The sequence below is a fragment of the Terrapene carolina genome, unplaced genomic scaffold, assembly GCF_002925995.2.
Source record: "Terrapene carolina triunguis isolate 2854851 unplaced genomic scaffold, T_m_triunguis-2.0 Scaffold113, whole genome shotgun sequence".
NCBI lineage: Eukaryota > Metazoa > Chordata > Testudines > Emydidae > Terrapene > Terrapene triunguis.
In genome coordinates, this window is record NW_020664464.1 from 23,649,412 (window position 1) to 23,671,382 (window position 21,971).

Here is a 21,971-nt window from a genome sequence, read left to right on the forward strand (position 1 = left end):
TTAAAACATCAGTGTATGAATTCACCGATAGAAGTCAGCACCCTTATGAAAGCAAAAAGCATACAATTCGTGTAAAAAGCTTACGTCAATTTATTTTTTAAAGTGAGTACACAGCAACATAAGAAATCAAACACTTTCCTTTCCATAACAATGTGTTAAATGAGTCCAGAGGGTGGAGTGTTTCCTTAAGATTTTCTACCTCCAGACCTCCACCATACTACCAGTATGTGTAACAGCTTCCAAATGGATGAATATCCAACATGATTATTTTCATTATAGTTTACACCTCTTTTGCAGATTAATGTATATTAGTTTAATGACTAATTTACCAATAAAATTAAATTATTCCTGTTGATTAAAAAGATGTAATAACTATTTTAAAATATTTATAAAAATGTATATCTTACTGCAAAGGGATCTGCTTGTTCCCAGGATATAGGGGCTCCCCATGAAGCAGGTCTGATTTTTTCAGGTAGAGATTCTGGTACAGCTAATAGGATGAAACAGATATCCAGGACAGCCACCACTGTGGCCACTAGTACTACAAGGTTATCTCCTTTGCTGGCAGACAGGTATGCTCCAATGGCAGGACTAGTTACCAAACTTGCTGCAAAGGTGGCAGAAACCTAAGCATAAAAACAAGTTAAATTGGTTTCACCACTACAGCATACAATTCAGATTAATAAAGGAATTTTAAATGGTTTTGAAAATACAGGTACTTCATTTAAAAAAAAAAAATAAAAAAAACCTGGCCAGAAAAAGGGAAGAAAAAAAAAAAAAAAGAAAAAAAAAAAAAATTTTAAAGGTTTTGAAAAAAAAAGGTACTTAATTAAAAAAAAAAAATGAAATACAGCTGGCCAGAAAATGGGTAGGAAAAAAAAAAAAGAAGAATGAAAATCTCCATTTTCTACAACCAAAACCTGGAAAGTTTCTAGTTAAAAACTTCGATTTTCATCCAAAAATTCAGTTTTCCAATGGAAAAAAAAAATCAAAAGTTTTCAAGGAAGGTAGACACTTTACACAAAAGTTCTAATTTAATTGAAAACCCAATTTCCCAATGGAAAAAAATTCAGCCAGCCCTAGTCAATATGCACAACTTAAGCTGCTTTAAACTTTTTGAAATCAAGCATCCACATTTTGGGATAATTGTGATAGCAGAATGTGTTATGCAAGGCCTTGTCTACACTCAAAACTTGTGCGCTTTGCGCAGCAGGACTACAAGTGCATCACTGTAAGCACTAGTACAAACAGGGCTCAGGTACTTTCATTGTTTTATGAAAATCTGTTCATGGCTGATAGGACTTAATGGTGCAGATGCACCAGCGCTAAAAGATGGGTACCAATTTCTCTAGTGCAGGCACATCCTAACTTATAAATACAGTAGTGAATATATCTGATTCAAATCCTAAATTAACAAAGTTCATGATTTTAGGCTTACAGTATGTTTACAGTAAAAGTAGTGTTTCTTATGCTAATTAAGGGATTTTTCCTGATTAAAAGTTACCAGTTATGGTATTTAACACCATGCTGCTTACTCTGTGGCAAGCTGAACCCACAGCAAAACCCCTTTATTTCTGTGGCAAACTGGTAGTTCTTTGGCAGGCACAAGAACGCTCAAAAATTGAAGTTTTCCTTCAATAAAATATGAAAATGAATACCACTAATACCTTGTGTTGTGTTAATACAAATACTGGAGCATACCGAAAATGAGGCATTGTAGAACTGAATTTAACATAACTGTAGAAGCTGGTGGAGGGGGAAGATGAAGAGCTGGAAGTTTTGAGAGCTGGGCACTCAGGAAGACAGTGCATAGTCATTATGTTTAGAATTGTTACAGTTATAACCATGAGGGCTAGAAACTTAATTTTACGTATTCTGAGGCCACAGAACCATAAAAAACAGAACTTACCACAGTTATGTACAGTAATAAGATTGATTAGAAAAAGGCATGATCCTTACTGGAACAATTTATCTCATCTTAGATTCTATTCCTTTCTAGAAATTTGTATTGAGGAATTCTAAGAGGGTTTTATTTTATTTTTTTGAAGGCCTAAGAAAGGGAAATGATCCCTGACTTATAGTTCTATCACATATATTTGCACAATTTAATAGTAGTAGTCCTTTTCAACTATGGCTCATTTTATTAATCAGGAAAGAACCATCAACTTTCTAATCTATTATTTTCTCTCTTTCACTACACCTGTGCTGACTTTACAGCTAAGTCTCCTCTTCCCATCACTGCCAGGTGGACACTTGAGCATTTTTATTCCTGGGACTTCCTGTTTGGTCTTTCTAGCTGATCTTTTAACAGCTGAAAAGTAAGAGAATATGGTACAACATGCCAGGGACTAGAGTCCTGAACTAATATTAACCTTGAAACAGATTCTTTTAGTGTAGGGATGAAGGGAGAAATGATTAAGTTTGAAGGCCCATTACTACACACCTCCAATCTTGAGCTATGCAAGTATCTACCTACATTGGTAGCTTTGAAGGAAATCAGACAAATTTTCTCTACTCAGATTCAACTGGTACAAAGTAGCTGCTTCCAAGTAGCTAAAACAGTTCAAATTCTAGCTGACCAGAAAAGGCTATTGCAAATGAAGTACTAGAAGGGGTTCTTGTTATTTGAGAAAGATGATGACAACACTTGTGGTCAACAGCTACACGACCTAAACCCATCTTTAAGGGCATAAATCATGATGCAGAGATGCAAATAATTGAAAAGAGGTGTCTACCTGCCAAATGTATCAAGCTCCAACTGTTTGCATTCAATTCAGTAAACAAACACAATTCATCTATACAGTTAAATTTCCTGCTCAAGCCATTCACTCTGACCTAATGTCCAAACTTCTGAGCAGAACTTCTTTTGCTATGATTCCTACTTTCTTCGAACTTTATGCCAAAGTACTGAGAAGATACCTTGTGACATTTTTAAGAAGCAGAAGTATACTATTATTATTCAAGGATTTCCTAATGCCAATGCATTAATAAAGTAACAGGAAATAGGTGCTTAGCACCTGTACATCTCTGCTCCAATGAGTTACTGTTGCCAAAGAATTAAGCAGCAGCTAACGTTCACTTTCAATTTAAAAAAAAAAAAAAAAAAAGTTACACACTGTTAGCCAGACAAGAGAGTGATTGTTTGATGATGTGGCCTCAGAAGAGGTTCCCTATTAAAAGAGAATAGGAAAAGGATTCATTTAAAAAGGATTAAGGAAACACATATTTTATCCCCCAAAATAAGCTGCAACGGAAGTTTCCCGGTCAGACCATTCCATTAGGTCACAAACACAGACAGACATGTTACAAGGTGCTGCACCACATGAATGTGGATTTTTTAACTGATCATCATACTAGCATTGTCTGGGAGAAAGGCCAATGTTGCCTCCAAAAACAGACTCAATAGCTCAAAGCAGCTAATTGATATGGGGGGGGGGGGGGGGGGGAATTATGCAGTTTATGGTAGCAGCATTTCTGTAGCTACTTATACTCTTGAATTCCATGCCAGTTCAATTAGTCAAAAAAGACTCTGAACTTACCCTACACCACCTCCATTCCTAAATTTTTTTTTTTTTTTAAATACATGCACAGTTTTTCCTGAACAAATGAGAGGAGGGCAGGGGAATTTTCTTCATTTAATCATTAAGGTTCTGCTAATAGCTGAAATTACTAGAACATTTCTGATAAATCAGTGGCTTTTCCAGACAGCAACACTAAATCAAACAGAAGCAACAATTTACCTCAACCAGCAGACAAAAATGGAAAAACTCTAGAAGAGCCACCCATCCTTCAACAAAACCTCAAACAAGTGGCTTTTACAGCATTCTAAGAAAGTAGTCAAATTCAGGCTATTTAAAACCAAGGCAGGAGCAAGTTCCAGAATTCGAGGACCCTCAGAAAAATCACCTGGTCAGCACTCTCTTTTTTTTTTTTTTTTTTATAAACAAAGGAGATTTGGCTTGAGTCCATCCATTGACTGCAGCTGTAGCAGTGTAATGTCATTAAGCTCTTGATCTACACTCGTGTCCAACTCCAAAATAAGCAGTCTCATTTCACAAGGGAGACTGAATCAAAGCACCTTTCCTTCCTTCCCAAAAAGGCAAAACTCACCCATTGGCTCAAGTGGCACATGATGTTATCCTGAGCAAGCTACTTATTAGGAATCTCAATGAAAGACGCTGGCAGCATCACAAAGAAATGGAGGGGAAGAAATTTCTCCTATCCAAGCCACTAGGACTGGGCCCACTGAAAGCTGGATCAGGCTGAAGATTCTTGGCATAGGCACTTGCCTAAATGCGTAAGAGGAAGCCTACACTTGGATGCCAAAGCTCCCTTTACACCAGGGAAGAGGATAAACATGGTTAGTCCAGGTTAAAAATAGAAAAGACAATTATGTCACTGCATGATGCAAACAGTGAGAATTAAGTTTACAGAAACAAAGAAAAATCAACTTATTTTACAGAATTAATAGAGATACCCCATGGTTATGTTAGCCTGCAAAGTTCACTGCAGACATGCGGCTTAGATAGTTTTTACACAGCAAGTTCATGCATTAAATTCTTTTTGAACAGTTCCCATAAAAAGCTTCATGAAGACAAAGTTAAGATTGAGCAGTCACGTCAGTAATTAAAGGGTAAAAATCCTTCTAAGAATGTTGTACTTAGTAAAAACAATTGCCAAGAAATTCAGAGTCAATGTTAACCTTTCAAGCATTAACTTTGTGTAAGACTTAAAACTCTTTCCATTCAGATGTTCTGGTTTCATGAGCTGTACCTAGGTGGTCTGTATGTCTAAATACACTTGAAATCACAGGAGACCAATCACGCCCTCAGTATTTCACAGAGCTGGGTCCAAAGCTATTTGTTGCAAGTTAGTGCAGTTTAAGGTTAAGATTAGAGAGAGCTGCTCTAATCTGGTCTAGAACAAAGCTTTGTTGCTTATCTTCTCTTTCTCCCCTCTCCTGGGTTGCCAGTTCCAATAGGACCATGTGAGGAGCCATCCTTTTATAGACAACCCCAAGATTCAGGCAAAGCCAATAAAGCTCTGAGCCTGCTCTTCCATGAGGTATTTCTGCTGGCAGATAAAACAAGCAATGGAAATCAGAGCTACCACTCCTCCCGCCCCCACAGTGTAGCAGACAGCTAGCAGGTGAGTTGCTGAGCATTAGAGAAGGGACAACAATTGTTTAGATACACTCCTAGGAGAAGCAGTGCTTCCTATCGACTATTTACCTATAAGTCATATACATACATACCCCCTATATTGTAGTATCTGAGCACCTCACAACCTTTAATAGATTCATCCTCACAACACCCCTGTTGAGATGAGTATTATCTTCTTTTACACAAGGGGCAAAGAGGCTAATTGACTTGCCCAAAGTCACTGAGGAAGTTGCAGGGACTTGAACAGAGATCTTCCAAGTCTACGCTAGTCTAACCACTCACTGTACCACTCTTCTCCCCGTAGTAAAAGGGCTGATTCAAATATTTCAATTTTAATGTCACAAGGTATGGATCAAGAAACACATTTTCTACATATAATTAAACGCAAGTTTTCTTCTTGATACAATCTTCCTCAAGGGCCAGAATTTAGAGCCTCAAGGGCCACAGGTTAGAAATCAGTGCCCTAAACAGCTCTACTAATAATGCTTTAGTGTACGAGAATTTAAAATTTTTATATACATCTTACCAGTCCATAGGCAGTACTTCTCTCATGTTCTTGTGTTATGTCAGCTACATACGCAAATATTACAGAGAAGGTAACAGAAAAGACTCCAGATACTGAAATCATAGCAAAGTACCACCTAAAAAGTCAAAAAGAGAATTAGAAAATACCCCCAATTTATCTTCTACTACAAAAAACACACAGTTTATGCCATGAAAATATTTGTTAATATTTAGTCTAGAACAACTTTATATATAACTTAAAATACAGGTATCCATAACATTAATCAGTCTGTAGATTAATATATATTGTAAAATAAGTGCCAACGAAGCTGTCAAACATCAAAATATATTGATCTAATGAAAACAGCAGCATTTTCTTTTTCTAGAGAATTATGAAAAGAAACTCCCAATTTCTGACTGACCTCTAATGAAGGATAATGATTCCCATAAAATTATCAAACTGTCAAGGAAAAGAGCAATATAGGCTATGATGAATTTCAGTTGTGAAGTAGAACTGTAAAAACTTAACAATCCACAGTTGCTTTAAAGTGGGAAAGTTTTTCTGTAAACAAGTTATTCTGGAGTGAGTTAGTGGTAGTTAATCCCCATGTATTAAAGTTAGACGCTTTCAAAATCGAGAGCATGATTACAGGCTCTAAGACAGTCAGCAGGTGTAGAAAGTTCTCTTAATATCTTTGCTTCCCCAAAATACAGCAAATAAAGGTAAAGGGAAAACAAGGCAATACAGTTAAAATGTCAGAGCTCTATAATCAAATGCCAAAAATTTTCTGCATTTTATACTTCACTCTATTATTCACCCATTTAGAATTGCTACCATGAGACATTTATTTGGCTTGTAAAGTATATTAAATATATTGGTTATTAGTGCATCCCCGTAAAAGTCTCAGAAAGAAAAAATGTAGTAGAGCTTAGTGTTGAAAATTGTGTAGTGCAGTTATGTAATGCATTCTAAGCATTTTTAGCAATTACTGCTAGACGTGTGTGTGTGTGTGTGTGTGTGTGTGTGAGAACATAGTCACTAAATCAGTTTACAGGAAACATTGCTTCTTTAACACCCCTATACACAAAATCAATGTTTAGAACATGAACAAAGAAGTGCCAGGATGATTTAATCACATCTGGAGAAGTAAATCATTTTCTTCTTGCCTAATTATCCTTATTTTCCAAACACCAATCTGCCTGCAATTGAGTTCACCACAGCCCCCTGCTGTACCACTTACCATGGACTTATCCTCATTAATGGAATTGGGACACAAGTGAAGAAAACTGTAACAAGAAGAAAAGACTTTCTTCCCCACACATCAGATAGAGCACCTATTAATGGAGCACTCATAAAGGATAAAAAACCCTGTAAGAGAAAAGAAAAGGTGATTTGTAAATGCATTTTGAGGCATAAAAAGGTTTTCTTTAAAACTACAATTTAAATGGAACTGACTTAATGTGTGCTTTGATTCATAGCTGTTGTAGGAGACTTCAGAGCTAATGATCAAGTGTTTTAGGTTTTATTTAATTTATAACACAGGGATATAAACCTTCAACTAAAAACCTACATAAAAATAAAGCTTATTGCAGCTAAAGACACTTATAAAACTATATTCTTCCACTAACTTTCTGCCCAACTCAATTATTCAATTCTTTGTGCCACTATAACAAGGTTGATCTAGGTTTCCTTTTCTCTGGCTTGGAACTGGTTAGGCAACGGAACAACCTTTTCCCTGGTTTTGTACCAACCTTTATTATTTGCTATGTGCTTAAACCCCTCAGCTATTTCAAACTAACTGATATTCTAGCTAGGATTCCTTCACTTTATCCACAATTGGGTAAAACATCAAATACTTGACAAAGGCTTCAGATATACAAACACAGGACTAGCACCTTTGTAACTATCAATAAACCCTTGATGTGTTATACAAAAAAATCTACAGTACTTAAAATGGTTCATTTTCTTCTTCTAATGTTATTTAATTTGGGGGAAAGATCCTGGAGTAGAGAGAAAGCACAGGAACTAAGAACACCAGTTTTCATTTAGTTCTTACTCAAAACAGTTTAATTTCACTATAAAAACCACATAGGACTAATTTCCTCTTTTGGTTTCTTTGAGATGTCACAGGACAGTGGTGGGATTACTTTTTGAAACATGGCCAATTTGTATTTTGCTACTTGATGTTTTCTGTAGTAGAATATGTTAACAGAATTATGTTTTGTGTTTGTATTGTTTTTTCTTTGTGAATTGTTTTGTGTTTTTCTGGGTCTTTTTCAAACAAAGGGTAGAGTGTCAGTGCTTTTAGGTCCAAGCATGATTCAATTAATTATATCTTAATGGCGGAAAGCCTAATGCACTCTGATAATGCTTTAGTAAGTCTACAATTCAAAAACATAGAATGGAGTTATGGGCATGTGAGAAGTCAGTCTTGCAAATGGAAAAACTAAACATTTCAGCCTTCTAAAAGAACAAGCGAAAAATTGCATGCTCAAATCTAGAGACAGAAAGTTCTGTAGCCACCTTCTACACCAAGAATTAGATTCATGGTAATTCTTAGTGTAGGTAAGTCCATCAATGGCTATTAGTAGGGCCCTACCAAATTCATGGGCATGAAAAACACGTCTTGGACCGTGAAGTCTGGTCTTGTGTGTACTTTTACACTATACTATACAGATTTTAGGGGGGGAGACCAGAGTTTCTCAAACTGGGGGTCCCAACCCAAAAAGGGGTTGTGTGCGTGTGGGGGGGGGGGCTACCCAGCTCTGAAGGCAGCGCCCCTGCCAGCAGCAGCGCAGAAGTAAGGGTGACAGTACCACCCCCCGTACAATAACCTTGTGACCCCCCCTCCCCCACAGCCCCTTTTTGGGTCAGGACCCCTACAGTTACAACACTGACATTTCAGATTTAAATATCTGAAATCATGAAATTTACAATTTTAAAAATCCTATGACTGTGAAATTGACCAAAATGGACCATGAATTTGGTAGTGCCCTGGCTATTAGCCAAGATGACCAGGGACTCAACCCCATGCTTTGGGTATCCTTAAGCCTCTGACTACCAGAAGCTGGGAGTACACAAGAAGGGACAGATCACTCAGTAATTGCCCTGTTCTCTTCATTCCTTCTGAATCATCTGGCATTGGCCACTGTCAGAAAACCGAATCCTGGGATAGATGGACCATTGGTCTGATCTAGTATGGCTATTCTTATGTAAATTTCTTTAAAAAAAAATATGAGATGCTGGTTTACCTGAGACAGAGGAAGAAGTAGGGGGGAGAAATGTGAATATCTGTCACATGCTAGCACTGTTTATTAATTCAGGATTTGAAAAATAAGGGCATAGATACTAAGACTGTAAATATTATGAAAATGGTTCTTGCCAAGGTTGTTCAACATACCACCTCTGTTTGCAAAATAAAAGTGTTTAAAAGTTTCCAGAAAATGCTTCAAATGTTAATTAAAAACAAACAAACACCTTCGAACTGATGCATAAGCTTATAAAAAATACTTACGGATGAGGAAAAAAACTGGTTTAGACATCTATTTCAATTCGAAGCATTCTAGACATTACAATAAAAAATGAAGTGAAAAAAGTGACTGAAACATGGACATCTTTGTAACTCATAAGCACAAAAAGATTATGTTGAACTGTTTATTTCAGAGTCTTACCTTAACACCCTGAATAAGACCATTCATTAGAAATGTATGCTGAGGAAATGTTTCATGTAAGACCTAAAGAGAAAGAACATGTTAAATTTTAGGTTGTGTCTGAATTAAGAAACAAAAGAAGGGAAAAGAAAAATGATGACAAAAATGTAATCCTCTCTCAACAATAAGGAGGGGACAAATACATCTTCACCAAGCCTTGTTAAAAGTTTATCAGACTCACAGCAGAACTCTTAGGACTTGTCTACAGGAGTAAATTAATTGTCTACGGGAGTAAATTGGTGTAAAATAATATATGAATTTAAGCCAATATATTTATACTGATATAATCCTTGAGCAGTCACCTACTCCAGGATAAAAGTGTTTTTCTTCTATTTAGCTCATGTTGTATGGGAAGGGATTTAAACTACACCGGGGGGAAAAGGCCACTCTTATCCTGGAATAAGTGTGTCCAAATAGGGGTTCATACTAGTATACGAGTATAGTTAGACCAAAATACTGTAGTACAATTATACCCGAATAATTGGCCCAAGCACTGCTATATTAGGTGAACACCATTTTCAGTCTAATTTGATTATAATTATTCTTATTGGCAGGATGACAAACTATTTGAAAGGATGTTGAAAAGTTAGTAACTTAGTGAAAAAAAGAAGATCTACAATTTGTATAGCTAACTATACTGCAATGAGTACAGAGCCTGTTGGGTCTCTAACAGTTATGCAGATAGAAGCTGTTGCTCGGGGGGGGGAATCTAAGGTTACTAGTACAATTATGCATAAACCAATCATTCTTTACATACCAAGTGGATTTTTGTTATAGGCCCTGATTAAAGCACATTAATAATCACATGCCTGCTCTTGAACTAGTCCAGTAAACTCTAATTAGATGTGAACAAACTTGCTAGAATATTACCCGTGAGGCATTTTATCAATTGCTGTAACTTAGCTTTGTCTATTAGAAGGAGACAAGCGCATATAAAAGTTTTATGGATTAGTGTTAGGAATAGAACTGGATGTTACTTGTTTAAACCAGCATAATTTTCCAAGCTCTTCACAAAATCTCAAATAAAATGCATCCATATATTTCTATACCAGGGTTGGCAACATCCATAGAAGTTATTTATATGTATATTGAAAACCACTGATGAGAAACATGACACACCAAAAAACAGCATTATGCCACAGTTTATGCAACATTAATAGCTTTCTTTCTAGAGATAATTCTGCTGATAGGATTATGTTTTTCATGCGTCTCCTCTTTTATTACCACGGCTATTTAAATCAACTTTTCATCAGCTTCTGCTTTTAATTAATCTTTTAAATCACAAAAAGAAAATTAGGACTCCAGGTGGAGAAGAGGGACAGCAGATCAGCTTTTTAAAAGATCCTAACTTCTTGCAAGTCTCTCTTGTCATAAAAATAAAAGGAAGAAGCCCAGCAAAAGTAGAAATCAAATAATTATCTTTAAACAGAGTATCTCAGCTTTTTTCCTATGAAGCCATCACCAGTCTGATGAAGTCCCAGACTTCTGTATCAACTACTTTTCTCTCATATTTAGTTGGTTTTGGTAGAAAACTGTAGAAAGTAAATTAGATGTTTAAAAAAATTTTGATTTTACTAAATCTATGGTATTCTTTCTAACATAACTCATGGAGGATGGTTGACGTCTGAGAGGACTGGAGGTACAAAGTAGCTATCTTAAAAAAAAAAAAAAAGGAGGGGGGGGGAGAGACCCAGAGAATTATAACCAGTCAGCCTAAATTCGATATCTGGAAAGATACTGGAACAAATTATTAAACAATCAATTCGTAAGTATCTAGAGAATAAAAAGATTATAAAGAATAGCCAGCACAGATTTGTCAGGAAGAAATCATGCCAAACCAATCTCTTTCACTGACAGAATTATTGGCCAACTGGGGAGGCTGTAGACATGATTTATCTTCACTCTATAAGGCTTCTCACAGTCCCACATGACATTCTAGAAAGCAAACTAGGTAAATGCGATCTAGATGGAATTACTAAAAGGTGGATGCACAACACTCAACACGCAGTTATCATGGTTTGCTGCAACATAGGGAGGGGATACCTAATGGCATCCAGTAGGGGTCTGCAACTTTCAATATTTTTATAAGTGACTTGAATAATGGAGTGGAGAGTATTCTTATAAAATCTGCAGATGACCCCAAACTGGGAGGGGTTGCAAGCACTTTGGAGTACAGGATTAGAATTCAAACTGACCTTGAGGAATTGAAGAATTGGTCTGACTTTAACAAAATGAAATTCAATACAGACAAATGCAATCACTACAACTCGGAAAGAAACATCAAATGCACAGCTACAAAATGGGGGATTGCCAGTTAGTAGTACTGCAAAAAAGGATCTGGGGGTTACAGTGGATCACAATGAGAGTCAACAATGCAGTTGGGAAAAAGGATAATATTCTGGGATGTATTAATAGGAGCGTTGTAAAACATAGGAGGTAACTGTACCACTCTACTCAGCCTCAATCAGGCCTCAGCTGGAGTCCAGTTCTGGGCACCACACTTTAGGAAAGATGTGAACAAATTGGAGAGAGTCCAGTGGAGAACAACAAACATGAGAAGATTTAGAAAACCTGAACATGAGAGGTTTAAACAAAAAAAGGAGGGGGGGGGCGCATGTGTAGCCTTGAGAAAAGAAAAAACTGAGGGGGGCCAATGATAACAGGCTTTAAATATGTTAAGAGCTGTTATAAAGAGGACTGTGATCAATTACTATCCATGTGCACTGAAGGTAGGACAAGAAGTAATGGGCTTTATCCACAGCAAGGGAATTTTAGGTTAGCTATTAGGAAAAATTAACTATAAAGGGAGTTAAACTCTGGAATAGGCTTCCAAGGGAGGCTGTGGAATCCCCATCATTGGAGGTTTTTAAAAACTGACAGGACAAACAGGTGTCAGGGATGGTCTAGGTTTACTCGGTCCTGGCTCAGCACAGGGGGCTGGGCTTGATGTCCCGTCCAGACATAGGTAGCTTTTTGTTGTTAATATAGTTAAAAGTTAATTTAGTTACATTGAGAGTAACAGGACTGGAAACCTAAGCCCTCTATCTAAAGAGCCAATGTAGCAAAAGTTATCAAATAAAAAGCTTCATTTCACTGTCATGACAATATACACCACCATTATTCTGGGGGAACCCTCCTAGGGAACAAAGTAATGTTGGTTTTCATGCCTCTTTGAATTCTGAACCTGTTGAAAGATGACCAAGTTATTATATGGACACTTTTCAATGAGAAACAAGACTGAGATACTAGCATATCTATCACTAAGAGGGCGTTTGATAACTCAGAGCATGTCTACACTTAAAACACTACAGCGATAGAGCTGCAGCTGCACTGCTGGAGCACTTTAGTGTAGACACTCACTACAGCAGGGGTTCTCAAACTTTTGTACTGGTGACCCCTTGCACATAACAAGCCTCTGAGTGCAACCTCCCCTTATAAATTAAGAACACTTTTTTATATATTTAACACCATCATAAATGCTGGAGGCAAAGCGAGGTTTGAGGTGGAGGCTGGCAGCTCGCAACCCCTCATGTAATAACCTCGCGACCCCGTGAGGGGTCCCAACCCCCAGTTTGAGAACCCCTGCACTACAGTCACAAAAGGGTTCCCCCATCACTGTAGTTAATCCACCTCCTGGAGGGGCAGTAGCTAGGTCACAGGAAGAAATATTCTATCAACATAGCACTGTCTACAGCAGGGGTTAAGTCACAATAGCCACACCACATACCTCAGCATGTGGATTTTTCAGACCCCTCAGAGATAGTAGTTATGCCAATATAAGTCCTCAGTGTAGACCAGCCCTTAGGCGGTCTTGATATGGAAAGAATTTACACCTCTAACCTGAAGATAAAAGACTCCATATCCTATTGCCAATCCTTTAAATGATCTAGCCATCTGGAGAGTAGCTGCCTTCTATAAGGGTTTAAGCAGCTGTAAAATCTATTTCTAACATGAAGATCTTTAATAAATTTTACTGCAAATGTTACGTTGATATAACGAACAGCCCACATTGCAGTTAAAATTATAATCTTCCCTGCCCATAATTAAATTGTTATAACCGGCAAATAAAGCATACACTCAAGTCTTTATATTATAAAACAAAACCTCTGTAGTTAATTTTTTCTTTTAAATACTTTTTGTTCTTGTAAAAATGAGGCTCTGACAACACTGACTTAAGATACAGCACTGTAGGTGCTCTGCCAATGAATTTCAGATCAAACTTGCAGTTCCTCTGACAGTCCAGCTGTGGTCCCATTTAGCAGAATACCAACTGTACAAATCGTGATGGCTTGATATAAGCAAAAAGAGTCAGAGACCTCAAACTGCTTTATTAAGACACCGGGGAATAAAATAAAACTCACTTAAAACCAGATCCCCCAGAGAGCATGAACAGGATCTCCAAAGTAAACAAACTGAGCTGTGACATTATCATAGGAAAGAGAAACAGTATTGGCAATACTTACTTTTAGCATGGGAGTTGTCAATAGTCCCCAGGCAAAGAATTCCAGGAATATGACCACGACAGCATGGTACACACTTGGTCGACCAATACCTTGTTGCTAAAAATAAAGGGGTATTTAAATATGAATAATGGATATCTTTTGAAGTGACTTCTCAATTTACATAACATTTTGAAACAGTAATAAGTGTTCAAGGTGACCTACAATTTAAAAAACCCAAACACTTTAAAGGTGATCTGAATGAGCCAAGTAACCAGGGTAAGAGAAACTGATCACATCAACATAAAAAACCTTCCCTCCCAACCACTCTAAAGGACCACTAAAGCCACCAGCCATTTCCCATTTGATACGTTGCTTTAGCTTTCTAAACCTATCAGTTATAGGCAGTATGAATCATTTGTGGAGGGGAGTGAGCAGATCCAACGATGAGGTCCAGGGGCAATGCCCTAGGAAGAAGCCAAGCTTCCGCACTCAGAGAAGGGGGAAGCTTCTTAAATTTGTCTAAGACAGTGGTTCTCAACCTGCGGCCCAGTTGGCATGGCTGCAGCCCATGTGACATCCTCAGGGCCATACAGGTAGTATTGGATGCGGCCCACATAACACATTGTGGGCCGCAGGGTAAATAGTTTGAGAACCACTGGTCTAAGAGTACTGCCCATGAACCTTCCTCAGGAGTTATTCTTGCATATCTGAAGACCTGCTTCCCCAACCTCCAGCTGATTAGGAGAAACATCTCCCCACTCTTAACCGTCCTCTGTGTCAGGAGAAAAGTTTATACTACTCTATCTCACCTCCAGTCTCCTTTTTTGGAGGGTCTTTCCCTGTGAATAACTCCAGCTCCCATCTCTTCTGTTGCTTGTAGGTTACCAAGCAGCAGCAAAATTAATTTCTCCCCTCAGTTTCACCACTGTCCAGAGGTTTTTGTTCTGCCCAAGTGAAACTAATCATTCTTACAAGCTACTTAGGAAAGTTTGAGCAGCAGAGGCACTACAGTAGTCTATCTTCAGAATCAGAAAGGCAATACTGCAGAGCATCACATGCCGAATGGATAGAAACATGACAAAAATAAATGCAAACTTAAGTTCTGCCAGAAGTTGATGGCTTCGGCACCCTAAACAAACAGGCAGAGCTGTCCATCCAAGTAGGTGATTTTTCAAGTCCTGCATATGTTCACAGAAATGAGCAACATGGATCTTTATCAGCTGATTTCATCACAAACAGCAACATGACATGCTGTATGTAGACCTTTAAATTTCTCTCATATAGTTTTCCTTTTGATATATTTAGCTCCATGGTATTAAAGGCACTAAATTACAACCTGTGCTTTGCTACATATTAGAAAGATTACTATATTCCATGTTGAATAACTGCATTGGAGTTCCCAATCTCAACAGATTTGAACATGTGATTTGAGTTTTTTCCTGGCTCACTATTTCGATATATTTTTCAACTTGCAACAATTTACCTCATATCTTTAAATAAGCTCCAAAGAAGACTTTCTCCAATTTTAATCATATGATCATAAAAAGGTTTAAAACTCTGTCAAGAGAAATAGAGTCTCAAAGGATTGGAGACCCAGGAACTCGTTGCTCTACTGGCTCCGATACAGACTCCTTCCCCTGTGTGGTCCCTCTGCCTTAACTACAACATCTGTAAAACAGTTCAAGTACCTACCACAGAGGGGGTGTTTTAAGGCTTCATTAATTCATGTTTATAGAGCACTTATGATGAAAACACATAATATAGTTATGGACTTACTGTTCCTCCTCGGCTCAATGGCTTTGATATACCAGGGGAACCGTGTGATTGTAAATGTGCTTTAATCAGGGCCTATAACAAGGCATTTTTATTACTATGTTAGTTCACTTAAACATTCTATTTAGATGAACCATGTCATGGGTGGGATTTTAAAAGAATTCCCTAGAGTAGACACTAAGTGTATAAATCTACAGTAATTGCTAACCTGACCATCAGATGTTATTAAATTATTTTTGTTTGCTGCTGCATACCTCTTCTCCCAAAAGCACACAAACACAACAAATTAAGTACTGTAACTGTCAAAACAGGTTAATGCAGGCAAAAATCAGACATCTAGCTTTGAAATAAGGTACACTGATAAATTATATACATAATCCACAACTTTATACTCACAGACTTCCCGCAGCCAGAGTCTCAAATGCCAATCCTGCAACCGCTGCTGCATATGATTAACTTTACCACCGTGAGCATTTCCATTTAAATCAGTGGGACTACTCATGGTAGAACAGTTAAGCATGTGCCTAAGTGTTTGCAGGACAGGGTCTTCAAGTGGTTATACTGAAAATTTACACAGTAGTTGTCTGCATTAAGTTAAATATTTTAAGTGTGGTAAAATGAATATGACATCACAAAGCATTTCCATTACACAAAGGAAGAAAGTTTTCATCTCTTTCTTGCCACAATCAAGATACTTCCAAGCCATGTGTCTTGGAAATTCCCTACAGGACTCAAAATTGCAATACTTCAGAAGAACTCCCCCCCCCCCCCCCCCCCGCCCCCGAACACTGAGTTTAACAAGACCTCTAACAGGAGAGCGTCCCCAGAAAGGAGAAGCACCATAGTAGCACTCAAAATAGTGAAACATATAGCTCTGGTATCTTGTAACAGAATGAGACAATTTCTGTAACCCAGTTTAAAAAATGAGAAGTAGGCTGAGACAGATGTAAGTAAGACAAATGGTTATGCGCTTCAAAATGTAACAGAGCTTCAGGATTCTTGAAACTGGAAGATAAAGGACAGGCGCCTCACCTCCAAATCTTAAAGGAAAACTAGAACATTGTGTTATAGCAGCAGATGAGGAAGAACACATGAACTTAAGTGTGGCATTGGAACAATCAGTGATCTGGATAATCACCTGAGCCATAGAGTACATTATTTTCCTTGTCTCCATCACAACATTTTAAAGAGTTAACCTGTTAAAAGTTTAATGCTCCTAGTGACATGACAAAATTTCAGGTATAGTATTTTCCTGCCATATCATGATTCATATTTCTTGTATAAGTTATTGGAATTTATGCAGTGAGAAAGTTTACGGCAAGTGCTATGATAAAGATAAACCAAACCATCTTTCAACAAAGTGCATTAGTCAAAACACACAGCTGCAAAATCAGTGAAGAAGAAAAGTACATGTACATCACACAAAATCCCCCTCACTCATTAATACCTAACAATGAACCAATTACCAAAGTTATTAGCCAGTCAGCATTGTTGGGCAAAATTAAAAAATCCTAACCTATCACCTATCAAAGATGTTAAAAATATCAGAAACAAAAGCAAAACTCCATTCCACCACACTTCTCTTCCTCTCTATGTTCCGTTTCCCCTTTCCTCCCCAAAGTTAAATTTCTCTCTGTGAAAGAGGACAGTAAATTCACAAAACATTCATTTTAATGTGTTGCCTGTGACCTGAGTGCTGCATTCCAAGAATGCCATCAAAAATATTTTCAACCAGAACATGGCTGTTCAACATGAACAAACCTGTTCCCTAGACTCCCAATGAACTCTTACAGAGGATAAATCTAGCTTGTTAAGACTTCTACGATATAAGAGGAAGAGCATAATTTGTAATTTCAAGAACAAAGAAGACAGACAGAAAGCTCATTTTATTAGTGGTTCAAATACCATACCTTTAGCCTTTTTGAGGGTTACGTTTTTAGTATTTCCCTAAAAAAGTACTGTAGCAGGATAAGTTTGATAACCTGCTTCACTTTCTTTAACTCCTCTGATCAGAGTTACAGACTGGTGTCACGCTCCCGTTTTGGCAGCATTTGTCCCTCAGACAGCCTCATAGCAACCATTTACCCATTAACTCTTTTCCAACCAATTTTCACACATTAAATTGTAACTTTACAATATAATAATGCAAATTTAAGTATCAATATTGTTAACCATTTTACTTCTTAATTGAATTGTCTAGCTAATGTGCTTATTCCATAAAAAAGAACTGCCTCTCACGTTTCCCATGCCAAAAGCCTTAAGTGTCCCTTTACAAAGTTATTTCATTTGTATTATGTTAGTGCCAAAGGGTTCCATCAGGATCAGGGCCCCAGAGTACTCGGTGCTGTACCCCTTCAGTACACCTTCCCCATGTATGGCATCATTTGATTCGATGCTTTTAGTTCAACCAGAACCATTTTATTTTCATCACCCTGGCCGCTCAAATGTGGGCATCTACTAAATGGTAAAAAAACATTAAATGAGTTTAGTCTATGAATCTTAATTGACATTTGCAGGAACTTTAGTTTTTTTCCTCCCTCTCCTGGGAATTCTTTCCCAGACAATAATATAACGTATTGCGACATTTGGTACCAGCTAAGAGTGGTTATATATTTCCACTGATGTAGACATTGTATTCATGCACTATTTGTTATGTCTTTCAAAAGAACACATTGCCTATATTAAGTGAACTGATAATGTGCTGTTACGAAAATAAAGTGAGGAATTTGACAGTTAAGGGATTTTTTAAGGTGTAGCTTTTTACCTTTATGGATGATCTCTCACCTCTCTTGTATCTATACTGCTGTAATCAACAGAGTAGCGACTCACAGCACTGCTTCAATACTCTAATCACCCACTCTGTATTTTTAGTTTCAAGATGCTTTCTTTTTTTTTTACAAATCAAAACGCCCCAGCTTGTGCTTGTGTCACTAAATCTTACCATTTTAAAGATTTTAATTTTATGTGTCTTTATCCAATTTATTCAGATAACTAAACTTTATTAACATTTCCCTGTACCTATTTTGGTACAGAACCAACAGTTGTATATGCAGTTGCTTTAAACAGAAGAGAAACTAGAATTAATGCACTATTACCAAAATTCCTAAAGTCAAGATCTCCCAGGCTAACTACCATGTTACACTTCCTGTTTCGTAGCATATACATTAGTTTACATTTAACAAAACAGAAGATACATTTCTAGCTTGTCTGTGTATACTACAGAAGAAAACTTCTTGAATATTTAGTTTTGCATCCCTAACTAGAAAGAAACAAAGGGGGGAGGGAGTGTCACCTTGAAATTCCCTTAGTTTTAGTTTATTTTAATAAAGTAAATATCCAGTACTCTTTACAACCTCTGTAGACTTCTCCAGTGGAGTCCAGGCTTCTGCAAAGTTGCGAAAAGCTCCTTAAGCCTGGAACCAAGCAGTTTGGCTGCACTTTCGAACCCCAGCATCCCTTGCTCCATGGCTATTATGTCTCTTCAGTTTACAATTTCTTCCTGTTTCAACAGATGAACTTGTAGATTCAGCTAACCAAATACCTGTGAAGTTAATTATCAATGAATGCATCTCTCTGAGCTCAAAATTCTATTAAGCTGAATTACTATCTTATTCCACTGTGCCCTTATATGTGGATCAGAAAAGGGATGGTGTTCCACAAAGAAACTAACATATCCTAATTTAAATCGAGATGAAGGCGCACTTCTACTAAAATGCCTATATGGATTCAACCAATTATCTACAGCTAGGAAGAGAGGCGGATGGGTATGGCTGGTAATAATTTAATCTGCTTATTAAAAGAAAAAAATATATAATAACTCGCTTAACATTGTAGTTTGGTTCCTGAAAAATGCTACTTTAAGTGAAATGATGTTAAGCGAATCCAATTTCCCTATAAGAATTAACGTAAATGGGGGGGCTAGGTTCCATGGAAATGTTTTTTGCCAGACAAAAGACATTATATACATATAGAGTATACGTTTTAAATAATTTTAAACAAACAATTTAATACTGGACTCCCCAACCTGATTGTGAAGCTTGGTTGAGGCAGGGATGTAGTGGAGTCGGGGCGCAGTGGCTTGCCCCGTTCCACCCGCCCGGCGCTCCTGCCAGGGAGCGGGGTCGGGGGTTTACCCGCTCCCTGGCTGGAATGCCGGGCAGGTGGAGTGGGTAAGCCCCGGTGCCCCAACCCCAATCCCCGGGCACAATAGGGCAAGCCAAACAACCTTATAACTGAACATTGCGCGACTTTAAACTAGTATGTTCTCTAATAGATCAGCAACCTAATAATGAAACAATGTTAACCGGGAACAACTTTAAGTGAGGAGTTACTGTATACTAACTATTTCAATATATATTAACTGCATTTCTCTTCCCCATTCTTTGTAGAACACTATAAACTTTTTAAGGAAGGGACAATATCTTCGGAAAAGTTTGTACATGTCCTACCATTCGACAGTTCTGAAATGCAAAATGTTTAATAAAAATTGCCTATGCTCAGGTCTGCCACTGAACATTCACAACTGATTAAACACAGATTCCTCACTCTCATAAACACTATACAGCATGCACCACTCAGCTTCATCATTAGTACAGATCCAATATTTTAATGACTCTCCAACATCTCTCCTTAGAAAAGATTTCTTCCATTTTCTTCTAAACAGAGAAAGAAAGCTACTATAAGGAGTCACATGTGACCTAGAAAGGAAACAGAACAGGCTAAAGAGTGATGGGGAAAAAGTTGTCTTGCTATATATATGGTGACATGTGCATTGGATAATTTGCATTGAGTCTTTTTGCTTCCTCAGAAGCTAAGCTTTACAGTAAGTCATTTTGTAGGATGATCTGAGAGGAAATACAATAAATGAGGTGAAATGATATTTTGTTTCGGTAACATCTATTTTCGTGTCCAAGTGTCATTTTCTCTACTCTTAGGCCTGGTCTACACTAGGAGTTTATGTGGAATTTAGCAGCGTTACATCGAATTAACTCTGCACCCGTCCACACAACGAAGCTATTTAGTTCGACAGAGGTCTCTTAAATTCGACTTCTATACTCCTCCCCAACGAGGGGAGTAGCGCTAAATTCGACATGGCCATATCGAATTAGGCTAGGTGTGGATGGAAATCAACGCTAATAGCTCTGGGAGCTATCCCACAGTGCACCACTCTGTTGACGCTCTGGACAGCAGTCCGAGCTCGGATGCTCTGACCAGCCACACAGGAAAAGCCCCGGGAAAATTTGAATTCCTTTTCCTGTCTGGGCAGTTTGAATCTCACTTCCTGTTTGGACATCGTGGCGAGCTCAGCAGCACTGGCAACGATGCAGAGCTCTCCAGCAGAGATGGCCATGCAATCTCAGAATAGAAAGAGGGCCCCAGCATGGACTGATCGGGAAGTCTTGGATCTGATCGCTGTGTGGGGCAATGAGTCCGTGCTTTCCGAGCTGCGATTGAAAAAACGGAATGCAAAGCTCTACGAGAAGATCTCAAAAGCCATGGCAGAGAGAGGATACAGCCAGGATGCAACGCAGTGCCGCGTGAAAATCAAGGAGCTGAGACAAGGCTACCAGAAGACCAAAGAGGCAAACAGACGCTCCGGATCCCAGCCCCAGACATCCCGTTTCTACGAGGCACTGCATTCCATCCTAGGTGCGGCCGCCACCACTACCCCACCAGTGACCGTGGACTCTGAGGATGGGATATTGTCGACGGCCGGTTCCTCGGACATGTTAGCGGACGGGGAAGATGAGGAAGGAGATGAGGAGGACGAGGCAGTCGACAGCGCTTACAACGCTGATTTCCCCGACAGCCAGGATCTCTTCATCACCCTTACAGAGATCCCCTACCAACAGTCCCCAGGCGTTAACCCGGACACAGAATCAGGGGAAGGATCAGTCGGTAAGTGTTTTAAACATGTAAACATTTATTTTTAACAGAACAGGAATATTAACAATATTAACAATGGGTTTTGCAGGATTACTTTGCCCTAGTCACTTAACATTTCAGTCCTTGGCAGTGCAACTACTGAAAAAAAATCTAACAATGTCCGGTTTAGCATGATTGATTTGCCCTAGGCGATCTACTGTTTAGTCCCTGCCAGTGCAGCTACAGTAAAATCCGGTATATATGTCGGGGGATAGAGCAGAAATCCTCCTGGGACATCTCCACGAAGCTCTCCTGGAGGTAATTGGAAAGCCTTTGCATCAGGTTCCTGGGGAGAGCGGCCTTATTGGGTCCTCCGTGGTAGGAAACGTTTCCGCGCCAGGAGACAAGCAAGTACTCCGGGATCATTGCCTTGCAGAGCATGGCGGCATACGGCCCTGGTCTTTGCATGCTTTCCCGAAGCATCCTTTCTTTCTCCGTCTCTGAAATCCTCATC

The 21,971-nt window shown here is 38.4% G+C and overlaps 1 protein-coding gene across 1 annotated transcript in view; it reads right to left on the reverse strand.

Moving 5' to 3' along the window:
* Nucleotides 1-14,347, reverse strand: part of MFSD14B (major facilitator superfamily domain containing 14B) — a 27,712-nt gene extending 13,365 nt beyond the window's left edge. Inside the window, exons 1-5 of the mRNA XM_026652361.2 lie at nt 13,841-14,347; nt 9,339-9,401; nt 6,908-7,035; nt 5,689-5,803; nt 408-626 (exon numbers count right to left, since the gene is read on the reverse strand). Coding sequence (XP_026508146.1) covers nt 408-626; nt 5,689-5,803; nt 6,908-7,035; nt 9,339-9,401; nt 13,841-13,849 — 534 coding nt within the window. The 5' untranslated portion in view covers nt 13,850-14,347. The remainder of the gene's footprint in view (nt 1-407; nt 627-5,688; nt 5,804-6,907; nt 7,036-9,338; nt 9,402-13,840) is intronic.
* Nucleotides 14,348-21,971: the final 7,624 nt, after the last annotated feature.